Below are 26,276 nucleotides of genomic sequence, written 5' to 3'. Positions count from 1 at the left end.
CCTCAAGAAGTTTTCATCTAGTGGAGGAGATGAGTATGTAAATTGAACATTCTATCAAAGGGACTCAAAATGAAAAAGAACCCCATTTTAGGAATCAATTAATTGAAAATTCGATTCTGAAATGAAGAGAAAAGTAATCAGTGAAGGAGACTAAAGGAGGCTTTTCCTATTTCTTTCAGAAATCATGACCGGTCCTCTAGGGGCTGAAATGAAAACCACTGGAATATGACAGAACATTAGTACACCTAGGATTCTCTCATACTCACTTTTCTGCTGTTGCTTGATGCTGAACGAGAACGTGAACGTGACCTTGATCTGGACTCTGAGGTTGATCTGGAGCCTATCTTGGGTCTACCACGAGGGTTGGCATGAGTACGTGCCTGGGCTACATCTCTCTGCGTGGATCTGAGCGGCGAATGAGAACGAGAACCTGAACTGTCAGGAGAGCGAGATCTTGATCTAGAACTGGAGGAGGAAGATGACGAGGACCGGCTAGAGGATGAATCAGCTGACTGTTTCAATCTGTGGCTTGGGAGAAGGGTATGAGAAGCTCTTCTGCCTTCCTTCTGTTCCAAAGATGGCTGTTCCAGACATTCTTCAGTGATTCCTTTGGCCAGTGCTAACTCCTCAATTTCTAGAGGGAGTAGCTGAGCAGATTTGTCTGACTCAGGTTCAAGATCCTTCTGGGCTGAGTAGTCAGCCAGTGTGCTTTTCTGAACCAGAGGCAGGACACTCTCCTCTGGCACTTTCTCTGCTGGAGATTCTGCTTTGGTGTCTGCAGGACTTGACAAAGGAGACAGGCCTCCTACCAACTGGACAGTATGCTGAGATACTAATAGCTCCCTGGTCTCAGCATCTGTATTAGGAGGAGATAACTGAATGAGGACAGGGGGGGCTGGGCCTTCCATGGGCTCTATTTCTTCTTCGCTACGGAGTTGTATATGAGGTGGTGGAGAAGATGCTTCCTTGGTAAGTAAAGGTGGAGGAGTCTCCTCCTCGCTGGCAGTTTGCTCTGGTTGCACTACAAGGGGGGCCTTCTTTAGATCTTCAGTCAGTCGAGGAGGGGAAGGAGACTTCGATTTTTCCTTTAAGCCTTGTGCAGATTTTATTTCTCTTTCTTCCTCCTCAAGGGGAGATGTTGTTTTCATTTCCTTCTCCTGCTGCTGTCTGGCCAGATGACTTTTTCTAGCCTCTTCCTGGGATCTTGTAACTCTCCCTCCTCTCTCTAACACCTCCTGTTCCTGGGATCTTGTTTTGGGTCTCTCATCCATCATCTCCTCTGGTTTTACTCTAGGCATCTCTTCCCCTTCTTCCTTAAACTCTTTCAGGATTGGTGCCTCCCTAGATTTTTGTCCCTCATCATCATCTTCCTCTTCATCTTCTTCTTCTTCCTCCTCCTCCTCCTCCTCTTCCTCCTCTGTTTTCAAATTTCGTTCTGCTCTGACCCTTAGGTTTCTGGAAGGTGTTTCTTGATCTTCTTCCTCCTCACCAGGCTGGCTGCCCTCAGGGAGTTTAGCTGCTCTTGCCTGAAATAACAGATATACAATGGCTCCAAATGTATTTGCTCACAATCAACAGAGGAGAGAAAGTATCTAATGAGATAACCCCTAGGAAGGAGAAATTCAATGATACATACTTTCAGCAACAGAAACAGGAGTGACAGGAGACAATCATGACTAACTGTGGCACTTAGGGGAATCAAAATAGAGTGACCAAAAGAAGTACAATAATGAAGCTACTTCTATGTAGTTTAAATTTTAGCTTCAAGCACCCTTTTTCTTTCCAGTAAAATATTAGCAGAGCATCTAGAAAGTAGAAGGGTGGACAGGGGGCTGAGGAGAACTAACCTACTATCAATTAATATGATTATCTTTTTATCATTTTAGTATATTTCTTTTTATTCTTTCCTCTAATCACTTCCTTTGTACAGTCATAATTACACTACACGTAACACTTTTGTATTCTGCCCACTTAGTATATTATATAACTTTAAGGCTTTAATTGAATGGTTAATTATGTCATATCTTGTCTAATAATGTGCTTTAAGAATACAGAGCAGCCTGCTAACTTTCCAATTTAAACTTTGTAAAAATATTCACTTAGAAATCTGAAAGGTAGAGCAGATCTAAATAAAAAAACAAAATGAACAACAAAAAGATGACAAAGAGAAGGAAGATGACTACAAAGAAATCTAGAGGCCAGAGCAGTGGCTCACGCTTGTAATCCCAACCCTTTGGGAGGCTGAGGTGGAAGGACTGCTGAAGTCTAGGAGGTCGAGGCTGTAGTGAGCTGTGATTGCACCACTGCACTCAGGCCTAGGCGACAGAGTCAGACTCTGTCCCAAAAAAGAAAAACAAAACCCCTAAATGTAGAGACATACGAACTCGAAACAAATTTGAGGAGGAAAAGAAGATATCCAAAGCATTACTAAAGAGGTGATGCTTTAGGAGGTATCTGAGTTACCTGTCTGACCCTAGATGATCGTCTTTCTCCTTTCCTCGGTTTCTCATCATCAGAGTCACCTTTCTCTTCAGAAACTGAGGAGCTTTTTCCTATTGAATGAAAAAGAATCAAGTCAGATTCATGAAGTGAAGACTCATTCACGGCTTTTTAAAAATCAGACTTTCTAATATCCAACCAATTACAGCATATGAACCTATCAAGACTTATCTGTATCAATTTCTTTGACTTCTATGCTAAAGAAAAGACTACATAAAGCCCTAAGGTCAGGGTCTTATTGGTAATTCTTGGTGTGCATGTCTAGTATATTTTCAACACCTCAAAGCCAATTCACATATTATAAATAACTCAAACAAATGTAAAATAATTTCCAGGGGCTTCAAATTGTCTAGCAAGGATGTACAAATACAAAGTGTACTTATATAACTATTCTACAAAGTGTTCTTACTCTGAATAAAGTTTAAGACTTCATTATGTTCTGTATCCATTTTTCTGGATTGCCTATTACTACCACTTCCTAATTTCAACCAAAATATTATGATTAAATACATGAATTTGCACAATAACAAACTCAAGAAATAAATACTTAGAGGAATGTTTTTCAGCACCCTAAAGTTCCCAGAAATTACTTGAAGCCAACTGGATGGGGTTTCAGAACTGGGTCCTCTCTATTAGGTTTTATGTATTAGAGCTCAAGGTAAGATTTTTTTTTTTTTTTGAGATGGAGTCTCACTCTGTCGCCAAGGCTGGATGCAGTGGTGCAATCTCGCCTCACTGCAACCTCTGCCTCCTGGCTTCAAACCATTCTCACGTCTCAGCCTCCTGAGCAGCTGGGATTATAGGCACCCACCACCATGCCTGGCTAATTTTTTTATTTTTAGTAGAGATGGAGTTTTTTTTTTTTTGAGACGGAGTCTCGCCCTGTCGCCCAGGCTGGAGTGCAGTGGCCGGATCTCAGCTCACTGCAAGCTCCGCCTCCCAGGTTCCCGCCATTCTCCTGCCTCAGCCTCCGGAGTAGCTGGGACTACAGGCGCCCGCCACCTCGCCCGGCTAGTTTTTTGTATTTTTTAGTAGAGACGGGGTTTCACCATGTTAGCCAGGATGGTCTCGATCTCCTGACCTCGTGATCCGCCCGTCTCGGCCTCCCAAAGTGCTGGGATTACAGGCTTGAGCCACCGCGCCCGGCCTCTTTTTTTTTTTTTTTTTTTTTGAGACAGTCTCTCGCTCTGTTGCCCAGGCTGGAGTGCAGTGGCCGATCTCAGCTGACCACAAGCTCTGCCTCCCGGGTTCACACCATTCTCCTGCCTCAGCCTCCCAAGCAGCTGGGACTACAGGTGCCTGCCAACACGACTGGCTAATTTTTTGTGTTTTTAGGAGAGACGGGGTTTCACCATGTTAGCCAGGATGGTCTCGATCTCCTGACCTCGTGACCTGCCTGCCTTGGCCTCCTAAAGTGCTGTGATTATAGGAGTGAGCCACCGTGCCCCGCCAAGATGGGGTTTCACCCTGTTAGACAGGCTGGTCTCAAACTCCTAACCTCAAGTGATCCGCCCGCCTTGGCCTCCCAAAGCGCTGGAATTACAGGCATGAGCTCACATGTTTTTCTTTTTTTGAGACAGAGTTTTGCTCTTGTTGCCCAGGATGGAGTGCAAAGGCATGATCTCGGCTCACTGCAACCTCTGCCTCCCGGGTTCAAGCGATTCTCCTGCTTCAGCCTACTGGGCAACTGGGACTGCAAGCGCATGCCACAACACCTGGCTGATTTTGGTAATTTTTGCAAAGACGGAGTTTCTTCATGTTGCCTAGGCTGGTCACGAACTCCTGGGCTCAAGCAATTCACCTGCCTTGGCCTCCCAAAGTTCTGGAATTACAGGTGTGAGCCACCGCACCCGGACTACGTGAGTTTTGTTTTGTTTTTTTTTTTAAAGGGAAAAAAGTTCTATTAAAAGAAAGCTTGGAAACCACCAATCTAGGTTATCCTGAACAATTAATCTATGTAACACTGAAAGAAAGTTTCGCTCAGATTCCATGAAGGAAGGTAACTGGGTAAATTAAGTAATTTGAGTCTCAATATCTTTCTTTTTAGACAGTGTTTTGCTTTGTCACCCAGGTTGGAGTGCAGTGGCATGATCATGGCTCACGGCAGCCTCAGCCTCCAGGGCTCAAGTAATCCTCCCACCCTGGTCTTCCCAAAGTGCTGAGATTAAGGTATAAACCACTGTGTCCGAGTCTCAAATGTCGTGATTGAGAAAAAGGAGGGGCTTCACTAGATGATTTCTAAATTTCCTACCAGAATTAAGATCAACTAGGCCCAGGGACGGTGGCTCACACCGGTAATCCCAGCACTTGGGATCACGAAGTCAGGAGATTGAGACCATCTTAACACAGTGAAACTCCGTCTCTACTAAAAACACAAAAAATTAGCCGGGCGTGCTGGCGGGCGCCTGTAGTCCAGCCACTTGGGAGGCTGAGGCAGGAGAACTGTGTGAACCCGGGAGGCGGAGCTTGCAGTGAGCCGAGATCACGTCACTGCACTCCAGCCTGGGCGACACAGCAAGACTCCATCTCAAAGAAAAAAAAAAAAAAGATCAACTATGTAGAGTAGCAATACCAATAACAATGAGAACCAGTTTAGAAAATAGCAGGAAGATAATTATATTCCAGATATTTAATCAGCTAGATTGGACTCAATTTTAATACAGTACAAAAGGTTTAAATGATCCACAAAACTATGTTCTATAGTAATAGTGCAAATAAAGCAGGTGGTATGCAGCTCTAACCCCAGATCTTCTCTCTCTTTTTTTTTTTTTTTTTTTAAGACGGAGTCTTGCTTGTTGCCTAGGCTGGAGTGCAATGGCATGATTTCAGTTCACTGCAACCTCCGCCTCCTGGGTTCAAGCGATTCTCCTGCCTCAGCTTCCTGAGTAACTGGGATTACAGGCGCCCACCACCATGCCCAGCTAATTTTTGTATTTTTAGTAGAGACGGGTTTTTGCCATATTGGCCAGGCTGGTCTTGAACTCCTGACCTTGTGATCTGCCCGCCTCTGCCTCCCAAAGTGCTGGGATTACAGCTGTAAGCCACCGTGCCCGGCTTTCTCTCTTATTTCTATATCCTTTCAATCTAAAATGAACTAGGTGAATGCTTCTGTAATAATAAGTAAAAAATCAAAATGAGGCTGGTCATGGTGGCTCACGCCTGCACTCCCAGCATTTTGAGAGGCCGAGGTGGGTGGATCACGAGGTCAGGAGTATGACTAGCCTGGCCAATATGGTAAAACCCCGTCTGTACTAAAAATACAAAAAAAAATTAGCTGGGTGTGGTGGCGCACGCCTGTAGTCCCAGCTACTCAGGGGGTTGAGGCAGAAGAATCGCTCGAACCTGGGAGGCAAAGTTGCAGTGAGCTGAGATGGTGCTACTGCACTCCAGCCTGGGCGACAGAGCGAGACTGTATCTCAAAAAACAAAAAAAACAAAAAACAAAAAAAAAACAAAATGAAACTAATGAAATCAATTAGAAGACTACACATATTTTGTAAAACTTTACTTCATGATCATTTGATTAAAAGGACCTCTGAGTATATACCATTTCATATCTGGATAAGTGAAGAAAGATTTGTGTTATGGTTGTTCATACAGGATATATGATTAGGATACACAGTAACAGGCCAGACTCTTTAGCAAACATTTGAAGTTATCTGTAAGACAGTAGTAGTGCAGTGAAATGAAATAATCATTTCATAATTCGGTGATCTGAAATAGGCTAAATTATAAAATGAGTAAAACCAAAATAAAAAGTTTTCATAAATGTTAGGCAAAGTTCCTTCGCAAGTATCAATGAAAGAAGCTAATTTATCTCACACACACCAAAAAAAAAAAAAAAGGGCATGTACAAGGTTGGTCAGAGATAAATGTGTTAAAGTCAAGGCTGGGTGCAGTGGCTCACGCCTGTAATCCCAGCACTTTGGGAGGCTGAGGCGGGCAGATCACAAGGTCAGGAGATCGAGACCATGGTGAAATCCCTTCTCTACTAAAAATACAAAAAATTAGCTGGGCGCGGTGCCGGGGGGCGCCTGTAGTCCCAGCTACCCGGGAGGCTGAGGCAGGAGAATGGCGTGAACCCGGAAGGTGGAACTTGCAGTGAGCTGAGATAGTGCTAGTGCACTCCAGCCTGGGTGACAGAGCCAGATTCTGTCTCAAAAATAAAGGAAGTCAAATAACTGAGTTGCAATTTTAAAATTAGTATGTACAAGCAAAACAGCCTCTTTACCTACCTACTGTGAACTATATGCTATTTATTGGATTGTTATTTTTGATACTGTAAAACTGCAGTGATAGGATTTCTAGATGATTACTCCTCTGGAAGAACTCTTAGTAAGTCATCAAAGATATCTGGAGAAATGAGCAGGGCTGTTCAGAAAGGTTTGGTCACCACTGTTTTGCAATAAAAGTGAAAACTGGAGGGGCCTTAGAAATGAAACAAGAAATTACTCAGCAATGCAAAATATAAAGAGATGAGGAATCTCTTTCTAATTCCTTGGAAAGAGCTGATGTGATGCAGACAAACTTCTGAGAAAGGTTATACCTTCTATTACAAGAACATGGCCACACTGAATGTCTTAGGCCAGATGTTAGTAACACATGTAGACAGTGAGTGCTTTAGCTAAGGGTGGAGCCAATACTGATAACAGGCTAATAAATGTATTTCAGGATTCGAAAAACAAGTCGGGGTAAACATTAAATTTCTAAGAGTCCAAAGCCAGAAGTCTTCACAGAAAGGAAAAGGCAGGTGCTAGACAATGCAGGATATATTAAAGTGCAGAATGTTTAAGGGTCATAGAGGAAATAGTTCTTCATCCTAGAAAACAAAATACTGGGCAGGATTTGTGGGACCAAAGTAAGGTAGCCAGAGATCGAACAAAAGCCTGTGGCTAAAAGGTAACCTTAGGTGTGAATAAGAAGCAGGAATGAAGAGAATACAGACCTGGAAACAATACCAAACCTAAATCTGACTCATGTTAGACCTGTAAGTAAGTTACCTAGCGTTTCTCTACAATTTCAGCATCCAGGTTTTAACATGGAGAAAAAGGAATGAGGGGCATACTCTATAAGCCAAAGGCTAGCTAAAGTCACCTTTGTTAAAGAATCAATATTCTGGCCGGGCGCGGTGGCTCACGCCTGTAATCCCAGCACTTTGGGAGGCCGAGACGGGCGGATCACGAGGTCAGGAGATCGAGACCATCCTGGCGAACACCGTGAAACCCCGTCTCTACTAAAAAATACAAAAAACTAGCCGGGCGAGGTGGCGGGCGCCTGTGGTCCCAGCTACTCGGGAGGCTGAGGCAGGAGAATGGTGGGAACCCGGGAGGCGGAGCTTGCAGTGAGCTGAGATCCGGCCACTGCACTCCAGCCTGGGTGACAGAGCGAGACTCCGTCTCAAAAAAAAAAAAAAAAAAAAAAAGAATCAATATTCTGAATATCCATTTTAAAATGTATTTTCTTAGTTTGAGCTCTTTTTGAAAAAATTAAGGACAGTAAGAATTTTTGTACACACAGTCATGATATAGAAGGAAATTCAGATAATTTCTGACTATGGTAGGTGGATAATGAGTCCCAACACCTTAGAAAAATCTGAAGAAAGTGATGGAGACATAAGAAGGAAAGTCAGACAGGATTTTATAAACCAATTATTTCTTTGAGACAGGGTTTCACTCTGTTGCCTGCCACCTTGATCTCTAGGGCCCAAGCAATCTTCCCACTTCATCCTCCCGAGTAGCTGGGACCACAGGCATGTGCCATCACAGGCAGCTAATGTTTTCTATTTTTTTGTACAGATAGGACTTGCTACGTTGCTTAGGCCAGTCTCCTGGGAGATCCTCCCACCTCAGCCTCCCAAAGTGCTAGGATTACAGATGTGAGACACCACACCATACCTGGGCAAACCAATTCTTCCTTCCTATTTGGGATTTTGCCAATAGCACATAAATAGGAGGATGCTGGAATACAAACCAAAGATCTTGATAAATTGTAACACTGAAAAACTCTTCCTTCAGTTAGTCATTCATAAAATGAATTGGTCAACAGATCCACTCAGGGACTTTTTAAAAAATCTAGTCCCAGGACTCCCATTCCTTGAGATTCTTTGGGTAGGGGCCAGGAATCCATATTCTTAAACATAATAATATTAAAACAAACAAAAAATCCCCCTCAGGTTCCAAAAGTGTTTTGAAAAAGGTTAGTAGGAAACTTAATCAAAATTTGTTATTCAAGAAAGAACCCCAAAACATCCAAAGCTAACAAATAAGCTGCCACTGCAATGGCATACTGGCATATGGCAGACTGAGATACTACACCTGGAAGAATCTGATTTCTGGGCAAACACTAGGGTTAATGCTGATCCAACTAAGCACTGATAGAACTCCAAACGGCCACTCCATTCAGGACCTTAACTGAATGTTGTACAACATCAATAATGGGATTCTTATTTAAGCCAAGATCAGAGGTAGGAAAGTTTACGGCATAAAGGACACTGAAGAGCATGTAAGGAAATGATAACAGTACTCTACAATTTACTACATTTATGCTTTTCAGTTTATTTTTCACTTTTTTTTTTTTTTTAACCTCTGGGTTATTTTTTTTTCATCCATCAATTATTAGCCATGGGCAGGGTCTGATGACATAAAGCACTGAAAAGATTGGCTACCCTTACTCTAAATCTTTGCTTTTGAAATCTATTTCAGAAATCATTTCTCATTTTCATTTCAAATTATATTAAGAACTGAGAGCCGGCCGGGCGTGGTGGCTCAAGCCTGTAATCTCAGCACTTTGGGAGGCCGAGACGGGCGGATCACGAGGTCAGGAGATCGAGACTATCCTGGCTAACATGGTGAAATCCCGTCTCTACTAAAAATACAAAAAACTAGCCAGGCGAGGTGGCGGGCGCCTGCAGTCCCTGCTACTCCGGAGGCTGAGGCAGGAGAATGGCCTAAACCCGGGAGGCGGAGCTTGCAGTGAGCTGAGATCCGGCCACTGCACTCCAGCCCCGGCGACAGAGCAAGACTCCGTCTCAAAAAAAAAAAAAAAAAAAAAGAACTGAGAGCCTCTTTTTTTTTTCTTTAAAAGAGAGCTCCTTATCAAATCATGGTTCTATAAAGAATTTTCAATGGTTCCCCCATTACCTATAGAACTGAAAAAAAAAAAAAAACCCTCATAGCCTTATTGGCCTGGCATTTAAAGCCCTCTGTGTATCACCCTAATCTACCTTGTAATAGTCTACCTTGAGAATACTCTACTTTGGCTAGTCTACTACCTCTCCTTTAAAAATACCATATTCATTCCTCTGTCTCTGCCTTTGTTCCTTCCTAAAAATATCTTTTTGTATCCTCTCTGCCAAACCATTTCTAAGGCTCAGCTCAAATCCTATACCTCTTTATGAGGCTTTCTCTAATCACTGTAGTCCTCAGAGCTCTTCCACTCTTTTGGGTCCCTATGTCTCTATCACTGTCACATACTATCTTCTATTGTTCGATTTATGTGCAATTGTTCTCTCTTTCTAACAGACTTTACGCTGTGCTAACTCCCAACATACTCTCACATGGAGATATGTACGCAGTAGGAATTCAATAAATTTTTTTTTTTTAGTTTTATGTGAGAAGAAATACTGACAATTTTGTAAGAGCTTTCTATTTCCTCCTGGCTTTAAAACTGGGGGGGAAAGGGCGCAGAGAGTAAAGTGGATCAGCTGAGGGTCTAATACTCTCACATTTAAGGAGAAAAGAGGTCCCTAAGGAACTTAATAATTCCGAAGTATTTTCTTACTTAAAGATTTCTAAAAATGTCTTTCTGGGTCTAAGACTCGGATCAAGAAAAACAGGGACTAAGTAAAACATGACTTTAAAACTAGGCTCAAAGGCCCTCTATTTTCTCTAACCTTTTGGATAATTTCTTTCCCACCATTAAATATCTCCTAAAAAATCTATTTCCATGAAGATTCTATCGCTGCTTAGCCTTTTGACTAAAACCAAGTGTAGTCCACGAAGGAATTCTATATTAATCAGAAGAGCTGGAAACTTCCATACATCCTAAAAATACTGATTATTGTGGATTCCGCACCGCCTCAACATACGAATTATTCAAAATACTTGTTAAGTTACGCATTGGTTTAATAAATCTACTAACAATTCAGGTGTCTTACATACATATTAAGTATCCCTTTCCCAAAATGTTTGGGATAACAAGTGTTTTAGATTTTGGATTTTTGAATATCTGCATTATACTTTCTGATTCAGCATCCCTAATCTGAAAACTCAAAATCTGAAATGCTCTGATGAGCATTTCCTTTGAGTGTCCTGTGAATGCTCAAAAAGTTTTGGGTCTTTGGATTAGGCATGCTCAACCTGTACATGTTCTCCTGAAAGTATACTGACTTAGACAGGGAGTACCCAAAAGACAAAGGCTATATTTATAGACTTCTGCTTGAGATATCATGCAAAATTGGGTGCTTATTGTTATATATATTTTTTGAGACAGAGTCTTGCTCTATTGTCCAGGCTGGAGTGCAATGGTGCAATCTCGGTTCACTGCAACCTCCGCCTCCCAGGTTCAAGCTATTCTCCTGCCTTAGCCTCCCGAGTCACTGGGATTACAGGTGCCTGCCACCACACCCGGCTAATTTTTGTATTTAAGAGATGGGGTTTTGCCTTGTTGACCAGGCTGGTCTGGAACTCCTGACCTCAGGTGATCCACCTACCTCGGCCTCCCAAAGTGCTGGGATTACAGGCGTGAGCCACCGCGCCCAGCCTGGGTGCTTAATATTTTTTATAATGTGAAGAAATTAATTAATCTTGCCTGAACCAATCCCATATACTAGGTTAGAGCTCCCTATCATAATATGCTCACATAATACTCTGGGTTGCCTTGCACAGCAGCCAATACAACTGTAACTAATGTCCATCTCCTCACTAGACTAAGTTTCTTGGGGCTGAGACTTCTTTCTTTACTATATTCCTAGTGCCTAGCATGTGCCTGGTATACAAGTATACAATAAAAATCTGTTGATTAGACCACAGCAGATGCCCAATTCGGGGAGATGACTGAATGTGTTAACATGTAATATACACAATTGGTGAGGAGATGAAAAAGAGTTGACTGTTGCCAAATTCAGAGGTAGAAGAGTTGAAGAGGTACAGATGAGAAGAAAAATCACACTGCTTCGTAAAACACTGAGAAGGTAACACAATATATAGGTGAAAGCAGACTTCAAAAAGGATGTATACTTTCCATGAGAAACAGATGTCAAATATCAATGTCACAGAATTTCCCTGGGACTTTCATGGAGGCTTAGCATGAAAGGAGGTGTAACTACCTCCCCCCACCAACTACGCAGGATTGACAAAACAGCGCAGTGGGGAGGGAGATACGTACTGGGCGAATGTCTGCTGAGCTCCAGCTCTGGTCTCTCCAGGCTGCTCTGAAAGTCAGGAGGCAGTAGGGAAGCCACTCCCTCAGGATGGATCATCTCGTCCTCCGACTCAGCTGAAGCTTCTGCAAAGTACAGATCGGGTCGGGGCAGGGAGGGAGTGAAGGACTCAGCATGTAGGAATATGTAGAGGAGTGAAGGAGGTCAGCAAAGTCACAGATACAGAGATACATACCAAAAAGAGCACCATATACAAAGAAAAAACTCCCTGGGATTCAGCACTACTTCATCTAAATAGTAGCTTAATTTACTTATAACTCTTCCTGTTGGCAGGAATCCTCTTCTAACAAGACAGTCAAATTAAGTGTCCTCTTCCCTGACAAAAGTAAATAGTAAATCACTTGGCTTCACGGGCTATGAAAGCAAGTAAGTAGCAGTCTCAGCCTCACTTATTTCTGAAATTGCCTAGTTAGACAGGCCTATCTACTTGGTGACAGGGATAAGAATGACGAACTCCTTGTTAAAAGTGACAATCTGGGCTCACCTTCAAGTTCTGCAGCTTCTCGAGCTTCACGTTCCAGACGCTGCCTAAGTAGCTCCTGCTGCTTTTCCAGATACTGTTTTATGAAACTGTTCTGGCTCATTTCCTCACCAATCTGTGTAGAGGAAATGAAAAAAGAGGGTCTAGGAAAACAAACCAGGAAAACGCAAAGAAGAAAATTCCATGGAGCAAAGTTGGACCCAAGAAAGATAACTAAAATGTTGGAAGGCTCTTTTCTAAGTTGGTTCTATATTGCAGAACAGAATAGTCTTGAGTCACAAAAAAAAAGGCAAAAAGAAGAGCTGCATATAATTTTTTGTTTTAAATACTCAGTTTCCAAAGAGTGATATTGGTACACAAATTACTTTTTTTAATTTTTATTTTCTGAGACAGAGTTTCACTCTGTTGCCCAGGCTGGAGTGCAGTGGTGTGATCTCAGCACAATGCAACCTCTGCCTCCTGGCTTCAAATGATTCTCCTGCCTCAGCCTCCCGAGTAGCTGGGATTACAGACATGTGCCACCATACCCAGCTCATTTTTGCATTTTTAGTAAAGACAGGGTTTTGCCATGTTGGTCAGGCTAGTGTCAGACTCCTGACCTCAGATGATCCACCCGCCTTGGCCTCCCAAAGTGCTAGCATTACAGGTGTGAGCCACAATGCCGGGCCTCATATCCAGGAAACATTTTATCAAACGTCTCCAAAATTCAAGTACAGTATTTAAAATTATGAAATCAAGAGACTAAGAAAAGGGATATCCATTGAGCATTTAGACAAAGTTATAACTCCATATTGTATGGGTGAAAGGAAATCCTTGGTAATAGGAGCTTATGCCTTTTCCTATTTTTTTCTGTAATAGATTCCCAAGTTGCTCTTCTGACCTCCAGCTTTCTCTTCACAAGTTCTCCTCCCTAGAACCTTCTTGCTTAGCAAGTCCTATTTAGAACTCCCGAAAAAGCAAAAAAAAACTGAATACTTTCTAGTCATTAAGTCATGTTTCCTAAACATAGTAAATGTTTATTTTCAACTAAAGTAGAAATGAGTCTCTTGGCACTCAATGGACATTGCCTAAGGGTGGGTTGCATGTATTACAGAATAGGCATGTTTGCTGCAAAACCCCTGTGTTAATAAAAGCAAAGCTTCAAAGACTAAAATGCAATGGGTAAAAAGAATACAATTAAGCTGATTAACTTATGCAGTTTCTTATGCTTGTTAAAGTACTTAATTGAACCTCTGAAAGCTGGCTAGATTATGATACTTACAGCTTAATGAGGTGATAACAAGGGAGTAGGAGGGCTCTCTTGTTTTCCACAGTATCCTGGGACTTCATCTAGTACTGAGGCTGCACACCACTGCTTTAACAAAGACTTGGATTTTTCCTTTAAGTATATGACACATTATAAAGAAGGGATTTTCAAAAACTGAAAGAAACTTTAAGAGACTGTGCAGCCTAATAATTTTTGGATTTTAACTGTGGAATAACTCAAAAGAAATCTTATGCAGAAACTCAATAGTCAAAGCGGATAAAAGTAGATCTAATCTAGTTTAAGAGAGGAGTATGAGCCTTGCTTACTTGGGAAAAAGGTATTTCCCCAGGATGCTCCCCAAAGCAGCTCCACAAAACCCCAAGAGAGCAGTTATAAATCCATGGGTTTAGTTTGACTTTTTCTCATATTACAGATAAGGAAATGGAGAAAACCAAGGCCTCCAAAGGTTAAGTTTCTTATCCTAAGCAAAGGAGCTATTAGTAATGCTTATGAATAAATGCACTGAGTTAGTAGTTAACACTAGTAATGGTGGGTGACTTACACAGGATTGAACTCTTGGAAAATCTACATCAACAAGAGTTCTTAATTAGCAACTATTTTCCTACACTGTCACATTGGTGGTCTACTTCATATCCATACTCAAAGACATCAACTACCTTTCCTAAATTCATGGCAGATAAATGACTTCAGATCTCTGTACTACACGTAATTAATGGAAGCCACACCTTTCTGCACATACCATTTCAATTATTATAAACTAATAGCGCCTCTGAGTCTGTTCTTTACTCCAGGCCCTTGTATACAACTGGGTGATTAGAATTCAACTGTCCTGGTTTGAGAACATTTCTGACCAAGGGAACTCAGGAAAATAGCCGTGAGGAATTAAGCATGAAATATACAACACCACGTCCTGCCACGTGTCTGTATATCCAAAGAGCCCACTCCATTGAATAAACCTTTCTCACCTGGGAATTTGGCTGGAATGCAGCATGGGGTGTTGAGTGTTTCTGTAAATTTTCTAGCATTAGAGCCTGGTATAGAGAAGGGTAAAAGTCAGAAATGATGAGGAAAAAAAAAAAAGAAAAACTCCCACCTCTACCACAACCTCTTAATTAAATGCAATGACTTAAATACACACAATTAAACTGTATTCCTCTTCCAGGGACCTGAAAACCCTTTACTAACACTGTTCTCATTCATCCTCAGAAGACCCTTAAAGGTAGCCATGGTTACTGTTACTAAAGGTACGTATGAAAATGCAGGCACACAGAATCAGTGACCTGGCTATGTCACAATATCAGTAATAGAACCAGTACTAAAATCCCTATTGTCTTCTGCACTTGTGCCAAGTGCCCCTTCTAAATCTGATCATGCAGGTAAAATTACTTAAAAATACTCAAACCAGCAGCCATGGGGCTCCTGGTTTTTGCCTGACGGAATTACTTGGTCAAAGGGTTACCCAGGACTAGAGTCAATTTGTATAATTTCCAGTACTGTGGCACCTAGATTTACCAAATTTACAAAATCTTCAAAGAGGAGGCTACAGAAGAAAATGACCAGAGACCCTGTGAACTGTGTGGTCTAACCTAGTCCGTCCATCCACACACACACACACACACAATCAGCTTCTGTATAAGCGTTGGTCTGCCAACTCAACCCTGGAGCCAGCCCAGACCTAATCTGCACTACCTGCCACGTATCCTATTGAATTCTAATTAAAACCAAGACATCCTCATCTTCCCTTCTTTAAACCAAACCTATACACTCGAATCGATCTACACCTGCCTCATGACATTCCCACCTTAATCTACTCAAACCGATTCAAAAGCCCCAATATATATCAACCTGCCTCGCCTCTCTCACCAATATTCACCAAACTCTTAACCACCCAAACTGCCACTAGATGCCCTACAAATTAGACACCTCTCTCACCAAGTCCCTTCACATAAAGGTCTCTCTTCATCTCACCTCCTCATCTAATCGAACAGACATTTTACCCTACCCCAATTCTATTCCTGTGGATACCGATACCAACCCCATCCACCCCTCCGCGCAACTATACCCCTAACTCCGACCCAGCCCGACTCGCCCCCCTCCGGCCAGCAACGCCGTAGGTTGTAGTGGGATTTAACTCCTTCTGCAGCGCATGCGCCGAAACCACAGCTACAAACAAGGAGGGGGTGGGGGAAGGAGGAAGGAGCTTAAGACACTCCTGGAGAGTAGTGCACACCCTCCCATTTGGGCTCGCGCTGCTGCCGTTAAGGCGGGAACCGGCGCGATCGCCATTCCAGCGCGAACCTCACCAACCACCGTGCGCACGGATCCAGAGGCTCGCGCCGAGCCCGGATACTGCGCCTGCGCCGCGGCAGAGGCTCGTCTCTACCGGGTCCGCTCTCCTCCGACACCCCAGCAACGCCGACTCCTCACCCCTTTGAGCCGCTTGACCAGGGCACTCTTCTGCCCGCTCTTGGCTAGGCCTCGCTGCTCCAGTGCGGCCTTCAGGTCGGTCACCCGCAGCGCCTGAAGAGGCTTCCCGTCCAGAGTCACCTCCTCCAGCTCCGCCATCTTGCGTGAGGTACTCGGGTCCGTCCCGACGGCTTCGGGCATCTTCGGTAATTTCCGCCAACGCCCTTCGAACGTACCGAGATGACCCCGCCCACTGCCATACTCTACCCCTCGATTACCACTCAGCACTCTCCGGCTTCCTCCGGATGTCCTCGGATATTTCCGTCTCCACATCGGCACCAATCAATTCTTTCCATCCGCCCTGCAGCTCCCCCTATTCTCGCCCTGCTTTCAGGCTCGGTTTTCTTCGTCTTGCCGAAGCTTTGAATCGAATATATTCGGAAGCCCTCGACTCTGGTATACCCATAATCGGAGATGTTCGTTTATCTCCGTACCTGGCGATGAGGCGCTGGGGCGCTTGGGTGTTTGGGGCGGGTCCGAGGCCGGAAGTGCGTGGGCTGCCGGGCTGGCCCAGCTTAGGGTTTTCAGGAAATTTGGAAGCTGCAGCCGTAGTTGGAGTCGAAGGACTCCTGATAATCTTCGGGTGCCCTCCGAGAGAAAAGGGGAGGTAAGCGGGGTGGAAGTACCTCTGTGGGCCGGGTCAGACTCGGTGTTTGCGGACTATCCTAATAGGGCAAGCCTCCTACTCCTGAACGCAAACAGCTTCTGCCCTCTGTCCTCTGAATCCCAGCCACTCCCATCTTAGGCTTTTTTTTTTGGTAGGGCCTATGGAGGGGGGCGGAATCGGAATAACAAGCTCCGTGGCCTCCAAATTGGGGAAGAGGCAGGCAGCGCCGTGTCTTCGGACCCAGACTATGAACTGATTTATGACGCTCAACTTGAGTTTGAGTTTGCGTTTGCCTTGGAAGCCGTGTGGCAAGATTCTGGGAAAATTCTCCGTTTCTCCAAAGAAGAGAGTAAGTTCCCTTGGAGGAACTGCTTCCTGTAGGGCAAGAACTGAAAAATGCAAGCGCCCTGAACTTTTTTGGCACTTGAACTAATATTGTTTAGGGGCTTCTTTCTTTGTCACTAGCAATCCTCCAACTTGTTGCAGAAGAAACACAAACAGTAAAATAGGTCACAGACAAATAGTTTAGAGATTTAAGAGATATGTTAGAGATTTAAGAGACTGAAAACTACTGAAGTCAAATGGGCTGATCTTTCCGTTGCATTCATGATGCAAAATTAATGTCAAGGCGCCGGGCGCGGTGGCTCACGCCTGTAAGCACTTTGGGAGGCCGAGGCAGGCGGATCATTTGAGGTCAGGAGTTGGAGACCAATCTGGCCAATATGGTGAAACCCCGTCTCTAGTAAAAATACAAACAAATTAGCCGAGCGTATGCCTATAGTCCCAGCTGCTCGGGAGGCTGAGGCAGGAGAATAGCTTGAACCCGAGAAGCGGAGGTTGAAGTGAGCCGAGATCACGCCATTGCACTCCAGCCTGGGCGACAGAGCAAGACTCCGTCTCAAAAATAAATAAATAAATAAATAAATAGCAAAGCACCAATAGATGCCATACTAAAAAAAAAAAAATTTTATTTGTCACTCCACTCTGGATCACTCCACTTTGAACCAGGCTGGAGTGCAGTGGTGCGATCAGGGCTCACTGCAGCTTCAACCTCCCGGGCTCAGGTGATCCTCCTACCTCAGCCTCCTGAGTAGCTAGGACTACAGGTAGGCGCCTCTACGCCCGACGAGTTTTTAAATTTTTTGTAGAGATGAGGTTTTGCTATGTTGCCCAGGCTGGTCTCAAACAACTGGACTCAAGTTATCCTCTTGCTTCGGCCTCCCAAAGTGCTGAGATTACTTTGGAAGTGCAAGAGCCACTGTGTCTGGCCCATACTAAATATTAAGGGCAATTGTTTAAAGACATGGATTGTCATGAAGTAGTTTAACAGTTGTTAGATCTCTAAGCCAACAAACCAACTGGACTCTTTTTTAAGTCTCAAACACCCGGACTTCTGGTTCTTTTACTGCGTTACCTTATTTTGAGCAAGGCCCTTACTCTGCTCTTTAACTTTTCCTGGTACTTTACAGGAAATACAAGGAGGTAACGAATGTTATGAAGTTTTTGGCATATTTCAGAGCCTTATATGCACATTGAAGCCTCTTTCATCATAAATAATTTTTTTTCTTTCTTCTCCCACTGTTGATAGCTACAAAACAATTAGCATCAGCCTTGACCAGCTGCACGAACTAGATTTTAAAATGTGTGCTTTTTCGTTTTGGAGAAGATGTGATGGACCAACGTTAATCATTGTTTTTTTCTTTACCCAGTCTGGCACATAGAAGTAAGAGGGAGAGAGTGAACAAGAAATATATTGGTTATTTTTAGGTTCTTTATAAGAAAGATGGAGGGTGACAGTGGGTAGGGAAGAATGGGTTTGAAAAAGGCAGGCAAATAGGAAACGAAGTTATTTTTGGTGATTTCTCTAAGGTAGTTGGATAACCTAAATAAAAGACTTTATTCATTTTGAGTCTTTGAATTCATAAAAAGCAATTTTCTCTGTAGATGCTAATTGAGTGTGGTAAGATGTCTTGTTGCTTGAAAGTTGTATTTTCGTTGCTCTACCTGGAGAGCGTATAACAGTGCTTTTATGTTTCAGGATGCCACTGGAGTCATCCTCTTCAATGCCGCTATCCTTCCCATCTCTCTTACCCTCAGTACCACACAATACTAACCCTTCCCCTCCTCCGATGTCTTACATCACCTCCCAGGAGATGAAGTGTATTCTTCACTGGTTTGCCAATTGGTCAGGTCCCCAGCGTGAACGTTTCCTAGAGGACCTGGTAGCTAAGGCAGTGCCAGAAAAATTACAGCCACTGCTGGATAGTCTGGAGCAGCTTAGTGTGTCTGGGGCAGACCGACCACCTTCTATCTTTGAGTGCCAGCTACATCTTTGGGATCAGTGGTTTCGAGGCTGGGCTGAGCAGGAGCGCAATGAATTTGTCAGACAGCTGGAGTTCAGTGAGCCAGACTTCGTGGCAAAGTTTTACCAAGCAGTGGCTGCTACAGCTGGTAAGGACTGATAGGCATTCAGACCAAAGAAGATAACCATAGCTGATGGAGCCAAAGCCATGACTCTATAAAATGATAATTCAAATGTGTCATCTAAAGCTCTGGAACTGGTATTCGGACCAGCTGACTGAACTCACTGACCAGTATAGGCATGGTTATTTCAACAGTAATAGCATGTCAACTGGACTCCTATTTGTAAATATTATCAATCTAAGCAATCTCGCTTATCAGTCTACTAGTTTGCTTCTTTCTAAGAGATGTCAAATCCTCAAGAATTTGATGGCTTCTTCTGCAGCTATAACCAAAAGGAACCTACACATTATAACTCAGGCCCACTGCTGGCTCATGAAGTGTGTAAAGTAGAACCCTCCTTCCCCAGAAATAAGACAGGACAATAAAAGGTGACATTTTTATAATTTACCTGGATTCCATTGGCTGGTTTTACCACTCCTATCAGATTCCAGTGTAATTGTATGATACCCAAACCATTAGTTTTCCCAGTGATGATTTAATAAAATTATGAAAAATCAGGAGAGGGAGATAATTAGTTGCTTCCTTCTCCACACTGAATCCAAATCACAATGACTTTTTTTTTTTTTTAAGAGATGAGTTGTCACTCAAGTTTGGAGTGCAGTGGCATGATCATCAGTGAGTGTGAGATCGCTGTAACCTCAAATTCTAGGCTCAAGTAATCTCTCTGCCTCAGTCTCCTGAGTATTTAGGACTACAGCCACGCACCACAATATTTTTAAATTATTTTGTAGATATGGGGGTCTTGCTACGTTTTCTAGTCTGGTCTTGAATTGGTGGCCTCAAGCAATCCATTCTCACCTTGGCTTCCCAAAATGCTGGGATTACAGGCATGAACCATCATACCTGGCCTTTTTCTAAGGCATATGCATGTGATACTCTTGGAACTGGTAGCAGGTGTTCCTATTCTGTAAGTTTGCTTCATAACAATATTAAAACAGGTGACAATTTACAGGTTGAACAGTTTATTTTTGTACCAAAATAAAGAATGGATCTTTAGAACTGTAAAACTTTACCCTTTTTTTCTTTGCCAGGCTATATAAAATTGATATCCGGGGAAAGGCATTCCAAAGAAAGTAGAACTTAAGTATACACAATAGATTTTCCATCCAGTTGTCTCCCAAGAAATGATTCTCTTCCTTACCCCCTGTCATGTTCTGGGCAACATCACACCTCCCTTATTCCTCTAACTGGGACCCTTGTGCCATGGAGCTCTGGTGAATGGTAAGAGGCAGATGGTCTTACAGGAAGAGTGGCTCTTTTCTGGTAGGCTGTGGTTCCCAGTACACCCACAAAGATTAGCAGCATTAGGCAGAGTCCCATGGACAGCCTTAGGTGGGTCATGGAGGGATTATGGTCCGAAGTAACCAGCAACCTAGGAACACAGAAGGTAATATTTGGCTTGGAATAATGCCTAGGCTTAGTAGATAAAGGGGCATTACCTTTTGTGTTTTTTTTTTTTTTTTTTTTTTTTTGGAGACAAGGTCTTGGTCTGTTGCCCAGGCTGGAGTGCAGTGGTGTGATCTTGGCTCACCGTAACCTCCGCCTCCCAGGCTCAAACGATTCTCCTACCTCAAACTTCCTAGTAGCTGGGACTACAGGTGCATGCCGGGCCACCACATCTGGCTAAGGGGCTTTGCCCTTAAAGATAGAGCTCATGAAACCTCACCTCATCCAGGCATTAGGCTAAACAGGACATCATTAAGAGGGACTACAGAACATGAAAGTAGAAATAAGGTCAAGATCTAAATCTTCCAGCATCTTAAATTATTGGAAGAAGACCTAACTTGGCGGCGAGGGAAGTGGCTTAGGGGAAGAGTCAGTCTATGGTCTTTAGGTAGCTAGGCACAATCCCTACCAGTGCTTAAGAAAGGAAGGGGGCCGGGAGTGGTGGCAGTGGCTCCCAGCACTTTGGGAGGCAGAGGCGGATGGGTTGCTTTAGCTCAGGAGTTCGAGACAAGCCTGGGCAACATGGTGAAACTGTTTCTACCAAAAATACAAAAATTAGCTGGCACGGTGGTGTGCACCTATAGTCCCAGCTACTTGGGAGGCTGAGGTGGGGGAATCACTTGAACCTAGGAAGGTTGAGGCCACAGTGAGCTGAGATCACCCCACTGCATTCCAACCTGGGTGACAGAGTGAGACCCCGTCTCAAAAGAAGAAAAAAAAAAGCGGGGGGGGGGGCGGGGAACTAAGATATCTATGTCCTAGAGATGGGGGAATGTGTTATTGTATGGGAGAAGGGAGCCAGGTAGTGACGGGACTGGATGATCGTGTTAATTAGGGATCTTTGTTCTCTGAAACGCAACCGTGTCTAGGACAATATACACATGAGTGAGTGCTTAATAAATTTAATTTCAAACATCTGGACTCCATGGATTTGAAAGAAAAGTACTTGGAATATTATCTTACTTGCTGAGTTGTGTGGTAAAGTTGGCTCCTCCATGATACACTTCTAGGGGTTTTTTCTGGAGAGTCAGAGTCAGGGCCCTGTGCAACATAGCCACTGAAGGCCCTTGGCAGCCAGGGGACTTCCACATATGCACAGTAAACACCAAGCTAGTGGTAATTGATGGGCTGTGGAAATAGCACCTAAAGGGACATTTGAATGTTTTAATAGAGGTATAGTTCCTGGCAGAGTATATGTCATGAAACAGGTGCAGGCTTAAGAGTGGGATGAACAAAAGGTCTTCAGAGGAGAGTCATCAAGTAAAGGACTTAGGGATTCTCCTTGACCCATTGTATAAATACTCAAGCTTTTACCTGCCAGTGCCACCTCTGCTCGCCAAAGCCTGCAGTACTGCTTCAGCCAGCCCTTCTTGCTGTTCTTTCCCCAGAGAGCGGCCTGGAGGCCCAGCTAATCCTAAAGAGAGCTGGAATAGTGGATCTGGGGTTGAAAGACTCACAGGTGGGGAAGTAACAGCATTGATATCTTCATTAGTCTGACACAGCCGACCCCGGGGACAGAAGAGAAGACCATAGTACCCAGGTATCTGCAAGGAAATATGTAGCAGGATATGGTTTTGCTTTGATTATCTGTTCAAGTCTTCTAAGGAAAATGTATTCTAGGTCAGAGTCATGGACTCAGTGGGTACTTAGGAAAACTGTATGTACATCAAAACAGGTTGGACAGTACCACCATACAAGTATTTCCCAACTTCTGTTTGCCAGTATGCTGCCACTATTCCTCTTATGGTACCCACCTGTATAACTTTTCCCGGAAGGCATGGGACCCAAGGTGAGCCCTCCACCTGCACCTTGTAAGCTCCCCTCCCTGTGCATTGATGTAAGTAGCAGCGGCCCATGAGCTCTGCTTCCTTGAGGTGTGGGGTAAGAGAAGGATGCCTGGTCTTATCCCTAGGGAGCAGCTGTGAAGTGAGGTTGGCAAAGAAGCAACGGCTCTGGGGATGGTAGATTTCCCCATGGGGATTCTCCACCCCAGCAGGGAATCCATTTTCCTTCTTCCAGCATTCACTCTGAAGGGCAGGTCAGAAGGTAGAATAGTGTTTGTTCTGATGCCTTTGAAGCTGACTCCCTTCCAGACCCACTCAGTTTCATTGTCTGCTCTCTTGTCTACTCACCCTATTGATTAAGGGCTTGTACATGCGGCAGCCTTCCAGCATGGGGTCTGAGGAGCAGCTTCCCTTGTCCAGGTGCAGGTAGTGGCAGCCGAGCCCACTGTGGGGAATGGATGGTAGAGTGACACTAGGATCACTGACCGCCGTACAATCCCCTAACCACTCAGCACACACACCTGCCAGTACAGAAGAAGTCCGAGGACCCAGTCCCACATGTGGTCACCAAGCCAAATTCTGGGCCAGATCCTGCTTGACAGATGAGAACGAGAAGGAAAGAGAGTCCTCAATAAATGAAGCCCAAACATCCTTCCGCACCAGCTATCCTCATAGCTTCGATTATACATCAGCAACAGAAACCCCTCCAGCCTCCCACTTCCCCCAGAGCTGACTTGGGTCATGAGTGCCTCTCTGGAGGTCTGCCTTATTTCTCACCCTGGCCCCACAACAGCTCCTCTGCAGCGCTGTGGTTGACCTGGTACCAGCCTGAGTCTTCGAAGGCAGCGAGGGTGATTGGGTCGAGTCGAGTGCGCTGGGCTCCATCAAAGGTAGCAGTCATTAAAGAACCCTGGAGTAGTCTGGCCTCCCAGTGCGAGGACAAAAGGCCCTCCTGGAGGAGGTGGCAGATGGCTGGTTGTTACCTGGCTACTCCTTTCTTCCATTACCCCAAGGTGTTCTCATTCTCACCTCTTCTTCCAAGGGAACACCCAGTGAAGCCCCGGGCACTCCCAAGTGTTTGGCCAGGCTGAGGCTAACAGCTGGGGTGGTGAGAAGCAGTTGTCCCCACTCATCTTGCCTTGTCACTTGTTGCCTTGTAGAACAGTTCTCTCTAACTGAGTGCAGAAAAGGAAGAAGGCAATACGAGGAGAGGAAAACTTAGGAAGAGTGAAGTAAAATTAGAAGGAAGGAGGTTATGAGATAGTGAATTCCCTCTGGTTGATTGTGGGAAGTCCTTAACCTCATTCCTCTCATTTACCGCTGAATCCTGAGGGGCAGTCTTGCCATTTCTTGAAGAGCTGTTCAGAGAAACCTAAGGCATGTAGCAATTCATGTAGTGTGGCCTAAGGACAAATGACAGCCCAGTAAGGGGGCCGAATTTGCAGCAGGATTGACCAAACACTCTATACCCCTCTGCCCAATCAGCTCTTCCTAGAGCTTGAGGCACCTTCTATTCCATCCTCTGTGGGTTCTTTGACTTTATGGGAAACTGAGTAACCTGGCCCCCTACCCTGCAACCTGTTTGCTTCTCCCTATTCATCATGCAGCAGTCACCATGACGATGTCACTGTGGCTGAGGCTGGGGCTGGTGAGATGTTGGGCACAGTAGACAATGGTGCCGGCAAGGGGCCTGTCTTCTGAGTCCAGCTGGCAGCAGGCAGCATAGGCTATGACAGAGGGCTGTGGATGGGCCAGGACAGGGTAGGGCCGGAAAGGAGAAAAATAGAGTATCACAAATAAAAGAGATCCTCTGAAAATGGAGGACCAGGGGACTCTGCAAAACTCTGCAGGAGTGGTATTGAGGGATGGCTATGGATGGGGGTAGCCTTTACCCAAACGTTACTAACATTCCCTAAGTTATCCCAAATAAGCGCAACTTAATAAAAACTGCTTTTGGCTGGGCATGGTGGCTCACGTCTGTAATCCTGACACTTTGGGAAGCCAAAGCGGGCAGATTGCTTGAGCCCAACAGTTCGAGACACAGCCTGGGCAACGTGACAAAACCCCGTCTCTACAAAAAAATACAAAAAATTAGCCGGACATGGTGGTGCACACCTGTAATCCTAGCTACTCAGGAGGCTGAGATGGGAGAATCACCTGAGCCCAGGAGGTCAAGGCTGCAGTGAGCTGTGATTGGGCCACTGTACTCCAGCCTTGGCAACAGAGTGAGACTCTGTCTCAAAACAAAAGCAAAGCAAAACAAAACAAAACAAAAAACTGCTTTTATGCTCCCTAACCCTCCTCATGAGATTTAAGATTGAGAGAGACAGCAGGGAAGGGAGATTTGATTTGAACCTCACCTCTTGGTGGCACTTGGAAGTGTGAGCAACTCGCACATACAGAAGAAAATCAGTGTTTTGGACCCCAGGCCCATCTGGCTGGACCAGTTGTGGGGGACCCTGCTCTGGCCACAAGGCGTAACCGCGAAGATGGGCGTCAGGAATCTGGCAGGGAGTGAAATGTTGCATTAGCAGATGGGCTGGGACAGTAGGAAATTGGGTATGAGGAGTAGGGGAGAATGAGTCTGTTTGGTCTGTCTTAGTGTTATCTAGGCAGCTGGCTAGAATACAGAGTTCTGCCCCTTCACCCCCAGTCTCTGATTTACTAAATTTTAGCAGGGAGAGGAGCTCAGGAATCTACATTGTTAAGAAGCACACTAAGTAACTCTGATGCTGGTGGTCTTGGAATGGTCATGGCAGGCTGCAGATCTCCAGATCCTTGAGACTGAGAGGTGAGCCTGCTCAGGATCCTGTCTTCCATCCCCTTCTTCCTGATGTACTTATTTCTGGCTTTCCTCTCTTTACTATCTGTGTATCCCCCCACCACCCTTATTTTTTCAAGATTTCAGTGTTGTTGACTCAATCTCACCTTTGCCCCCAGGCAACTCTCTCCTTTGTACCCTGGGTTCAAGAGGCTGCACCTATAAGAGTGAATATCTGTAGGTGAGCTGCAGACATTTCTAGGTATCCCTGAAGAAGAATTACATACATTGTCAATGACATGAACTCACCTGTGGTAGTTTGGGGTATTTGGGTCTCCCCAGACAGCATGGCAATACCGTGCAGGGTCTCGACTCAGAAGTAGGGGTCCTTGCACTGGAGGGACTTGACAAGAGGTCAGTTTCCCTCCATATCTTGGAATTCCAGTACTTTTTCTGGGTTGATCTTCCTCCCCTGGACCTCTCTGCTCCTCAACCCTCCATGACACCTCTGTTCCCTCACTCACCTGCTAGAACAGCCTGGATTCGCTGAGTGGCCTCTCTCACTGCGGCCAGGGCTCGGGATACCCCTCTCGTCCCTTCCCCCTCAGGATCCCAAGCTCCATCTGATATATAATCTCCTAGATAGCAGGTTTGGATTCGTAGGGGTTGAGGATCACCGGAGCTAGGGAGGGTGAGGGAGGAAGAGCGATATTTTGGGGGGAGTTGGGAGAAAGGGGGCCTGAGAAGGCTCACGGACTTCTGTGTCTCATCATGTAGACATCGGCTTGCAGCAACCCTGAGGACTAGTGGTGGCAGCAGAAGCAGCAACAACAGCATCTCCCTTCTGTGTCTCTCCGTAGATACAGCCTGGATCCTGTCTTCCATCCCCTTGTTCCGTGGCTCACTGTTTCTGGCTTTCCTCTCTTTACTATTTTTCACCATGTACCCCCCACCACTCTTGCTTATTTTTTCAAGATTTGAATGTTGTTGACTCAGTCTACAGTTCCCTACCAGGAGGTCGGATATGAACCACCCTCTTCCAG

The 26,276-nt window shown here is 44.6% G+C and overlaps 3 protein-coding genes across 14 annotated transcripts in view; 1 reads left to right on the top strand and 2 right to left on the bottom strand.

The window, feature by feature from the left end:
* ACIN1 (apoptotic chromatin condensation inducer 1) overlaps window positions 1–16,753 on the bottom strand; it is a 37,006-nt gene extending 20,253 nt beyond the window's left edge. For 3 of the 6 annotated variants that reach the window (XM_033188564.1, XM_033188563.1, XM_033188567.1), the window contains exons 1-6: window positions 16,113–16,552; window positions 14,651–14,716; window positions 12,422–12,533; window positions 11,883–12,002; window positions 2,464–2,552; window positions 267–1,526 (exon numbers count right to left, since the gene is read on the bottom strand). In XM_033188564.1, the coding sequence (XP_033044455.1) occupies window positions 267–1,526; window positions 2,464–2,552; window positions 11,883–12,002; window positions 12,422–12,533; window positions 14,651–14,716; window positions 16,113–16,424 (1,959 nt within the window). In that variant the 5' untranslated portion in view covers window positions 16,425–16,552. Of the gene's footprint in view, window positions 1–266; window positions 1,527–2,463; window positions 2,553–11,882; window positions 12,003–12,421; window positions 12,534–14,650; window positions 14,717–16,112 lie in introns of all 6 variants that reach the window. The other 3 variants (XM_033188562.1, XM_033188565.1, XM_033188566.1) reach the window with 2 other exon arrangements.
* CUNH14orf119 (chromosome unknown C14orf119 homolog) lies at window positions 16,352–19,748 on the top strand. Of its 7 annotated transcripts, none has more exons than XM_033188580.1 (3): window positions 16,405–16,547; window positions 16,914–17,178; window positions 18,797–19,748. In XM_033188580.1, the coding sequence occupies exons 2-3, from the start codon at window positions 17,018–17,020 to the stop codon at window positions 19,218–19,220; spliced, it is 585 nt and encodes a 194-aa protein (XP_033044471.1). In that variant the 5' UTR covers window positions 16,405–16,547; window positions 16,914–17,017; the 3' UTR covers window positions 19,221–19,748. The 7 variants fall into 7 exon arrangements, with proteins under 7 accessions (XP_033044468.1, XP_033044471.1, XP_033044474.1 ...); XM_033188578.1 differs by lacking the exon at window positions 16,405–16,547 and adding an exon at window positions 16,598–16,758 and having other exon boundaries at window positions 16,914–17,105; XM_033188579.1 differs by lacking the exon at window positions 16,405–16,547 and adding an exon at window positions 16,617–16,758.
* A 445-nt stretch (window positions 19,749–20,193) lies between these two features.
* On the bottom strand, window positions 20,194–26,084 carry LMLN2 (leishmanolysin like peptidase 2). The gene is made up of 16 exons (XM_033188584.1): window positions 25,758–26,084; window positions 25,543–25,627; window positions 25,401–25,452; window positions 24,828–24,976; window positions 24,630–24,705; window positions 24,448–24,543; window positions 24,087–24,212; window positions 23,791–23,875; window positions 23,502–23,647; window positions 23,250–23,424; window positions 22,994–23,063; window positions 22,821–22,917; window positions 22,443–22,715; window positions 22,003–22,232; window positions 21,652–21,831; window positions 20,194–20,614 (listed from the first exon to the last, which is right to left on the bottom strand). Exons 1-16 carry the CDS (start codon window positions 26,068–26,070, stop codon window positions 20,407–20,409), a joined length of 2,361 nt encoding a protein of 786 aa, XP_033044475.1. The 5' UTR covers window positions 26,071–26,084; the 3' UTR covers window positions 20,194–20,406.
* Window positions 26,085–26,276: the final 192 nt, after the last annotated feature.

The sequence above is a fragment of the Trachypithecus francoisi genome, unplaced genomic scaffold, assembly GCF_009764315.1.
Source record: "Trachypithecus francoisi isolate TF-2019V2 unplaced genomic scaffold, Tfra_2.0 Lachesis_group3, whole genome shotgun sequence".
In the NCBI taxonomy this organism is placed as follows: domain Eukaryota; kingdom Metazoa; phylum Chordata; class Mammalia; order Primates; family Cercopithecidae; genus Trachypithecus; species Trachypithecus francoisi.
Note: the sequence above shows the minus strand (reverse complement) of the source record. Positions and strands in the feature narration are given on the sequence as shown.

Bases quoted from the DNA above. Each gene is read 5' to 3' on its own strand.
- LMLN2 (XM_033188584.1), bottom strand. From the start codon at position 26,070: ATGCTGTTGTTGCTGCTTCTGCTGCCACCACTAGTCCTCAGGGTTGCT. The intron at 25,628-25,757 runs GTGAGTGAGGGA...AAGTCCCTCCAG, and splicing joins AATCCAGGCTGTTCTAGCAG to TGCAAGGACCCCTACTTCTG. The intron at 21,832-22,002 runs GTAAAAGCTTGA...ATGTCCCTTTAG, and splicing joins AGCAGAGGTGGCACTGGCAG to GTGCTATTTCCACAGCCCAT.
- CUNH14orf119 (XM_033188577.1), top strand. From the start codon at position 16,397: ATGTCCTCGGATATTTCCGTCTCCACATCGGCACCAATCAATTCTTTC. The intron at 16,759-18,796 runs GTAAGCGGGGTG...TTTATGTTTCAG, and splicing joins CCTCCGAGAGAAAAGGGGAG to GATGCCACTGGAGTCATCCT.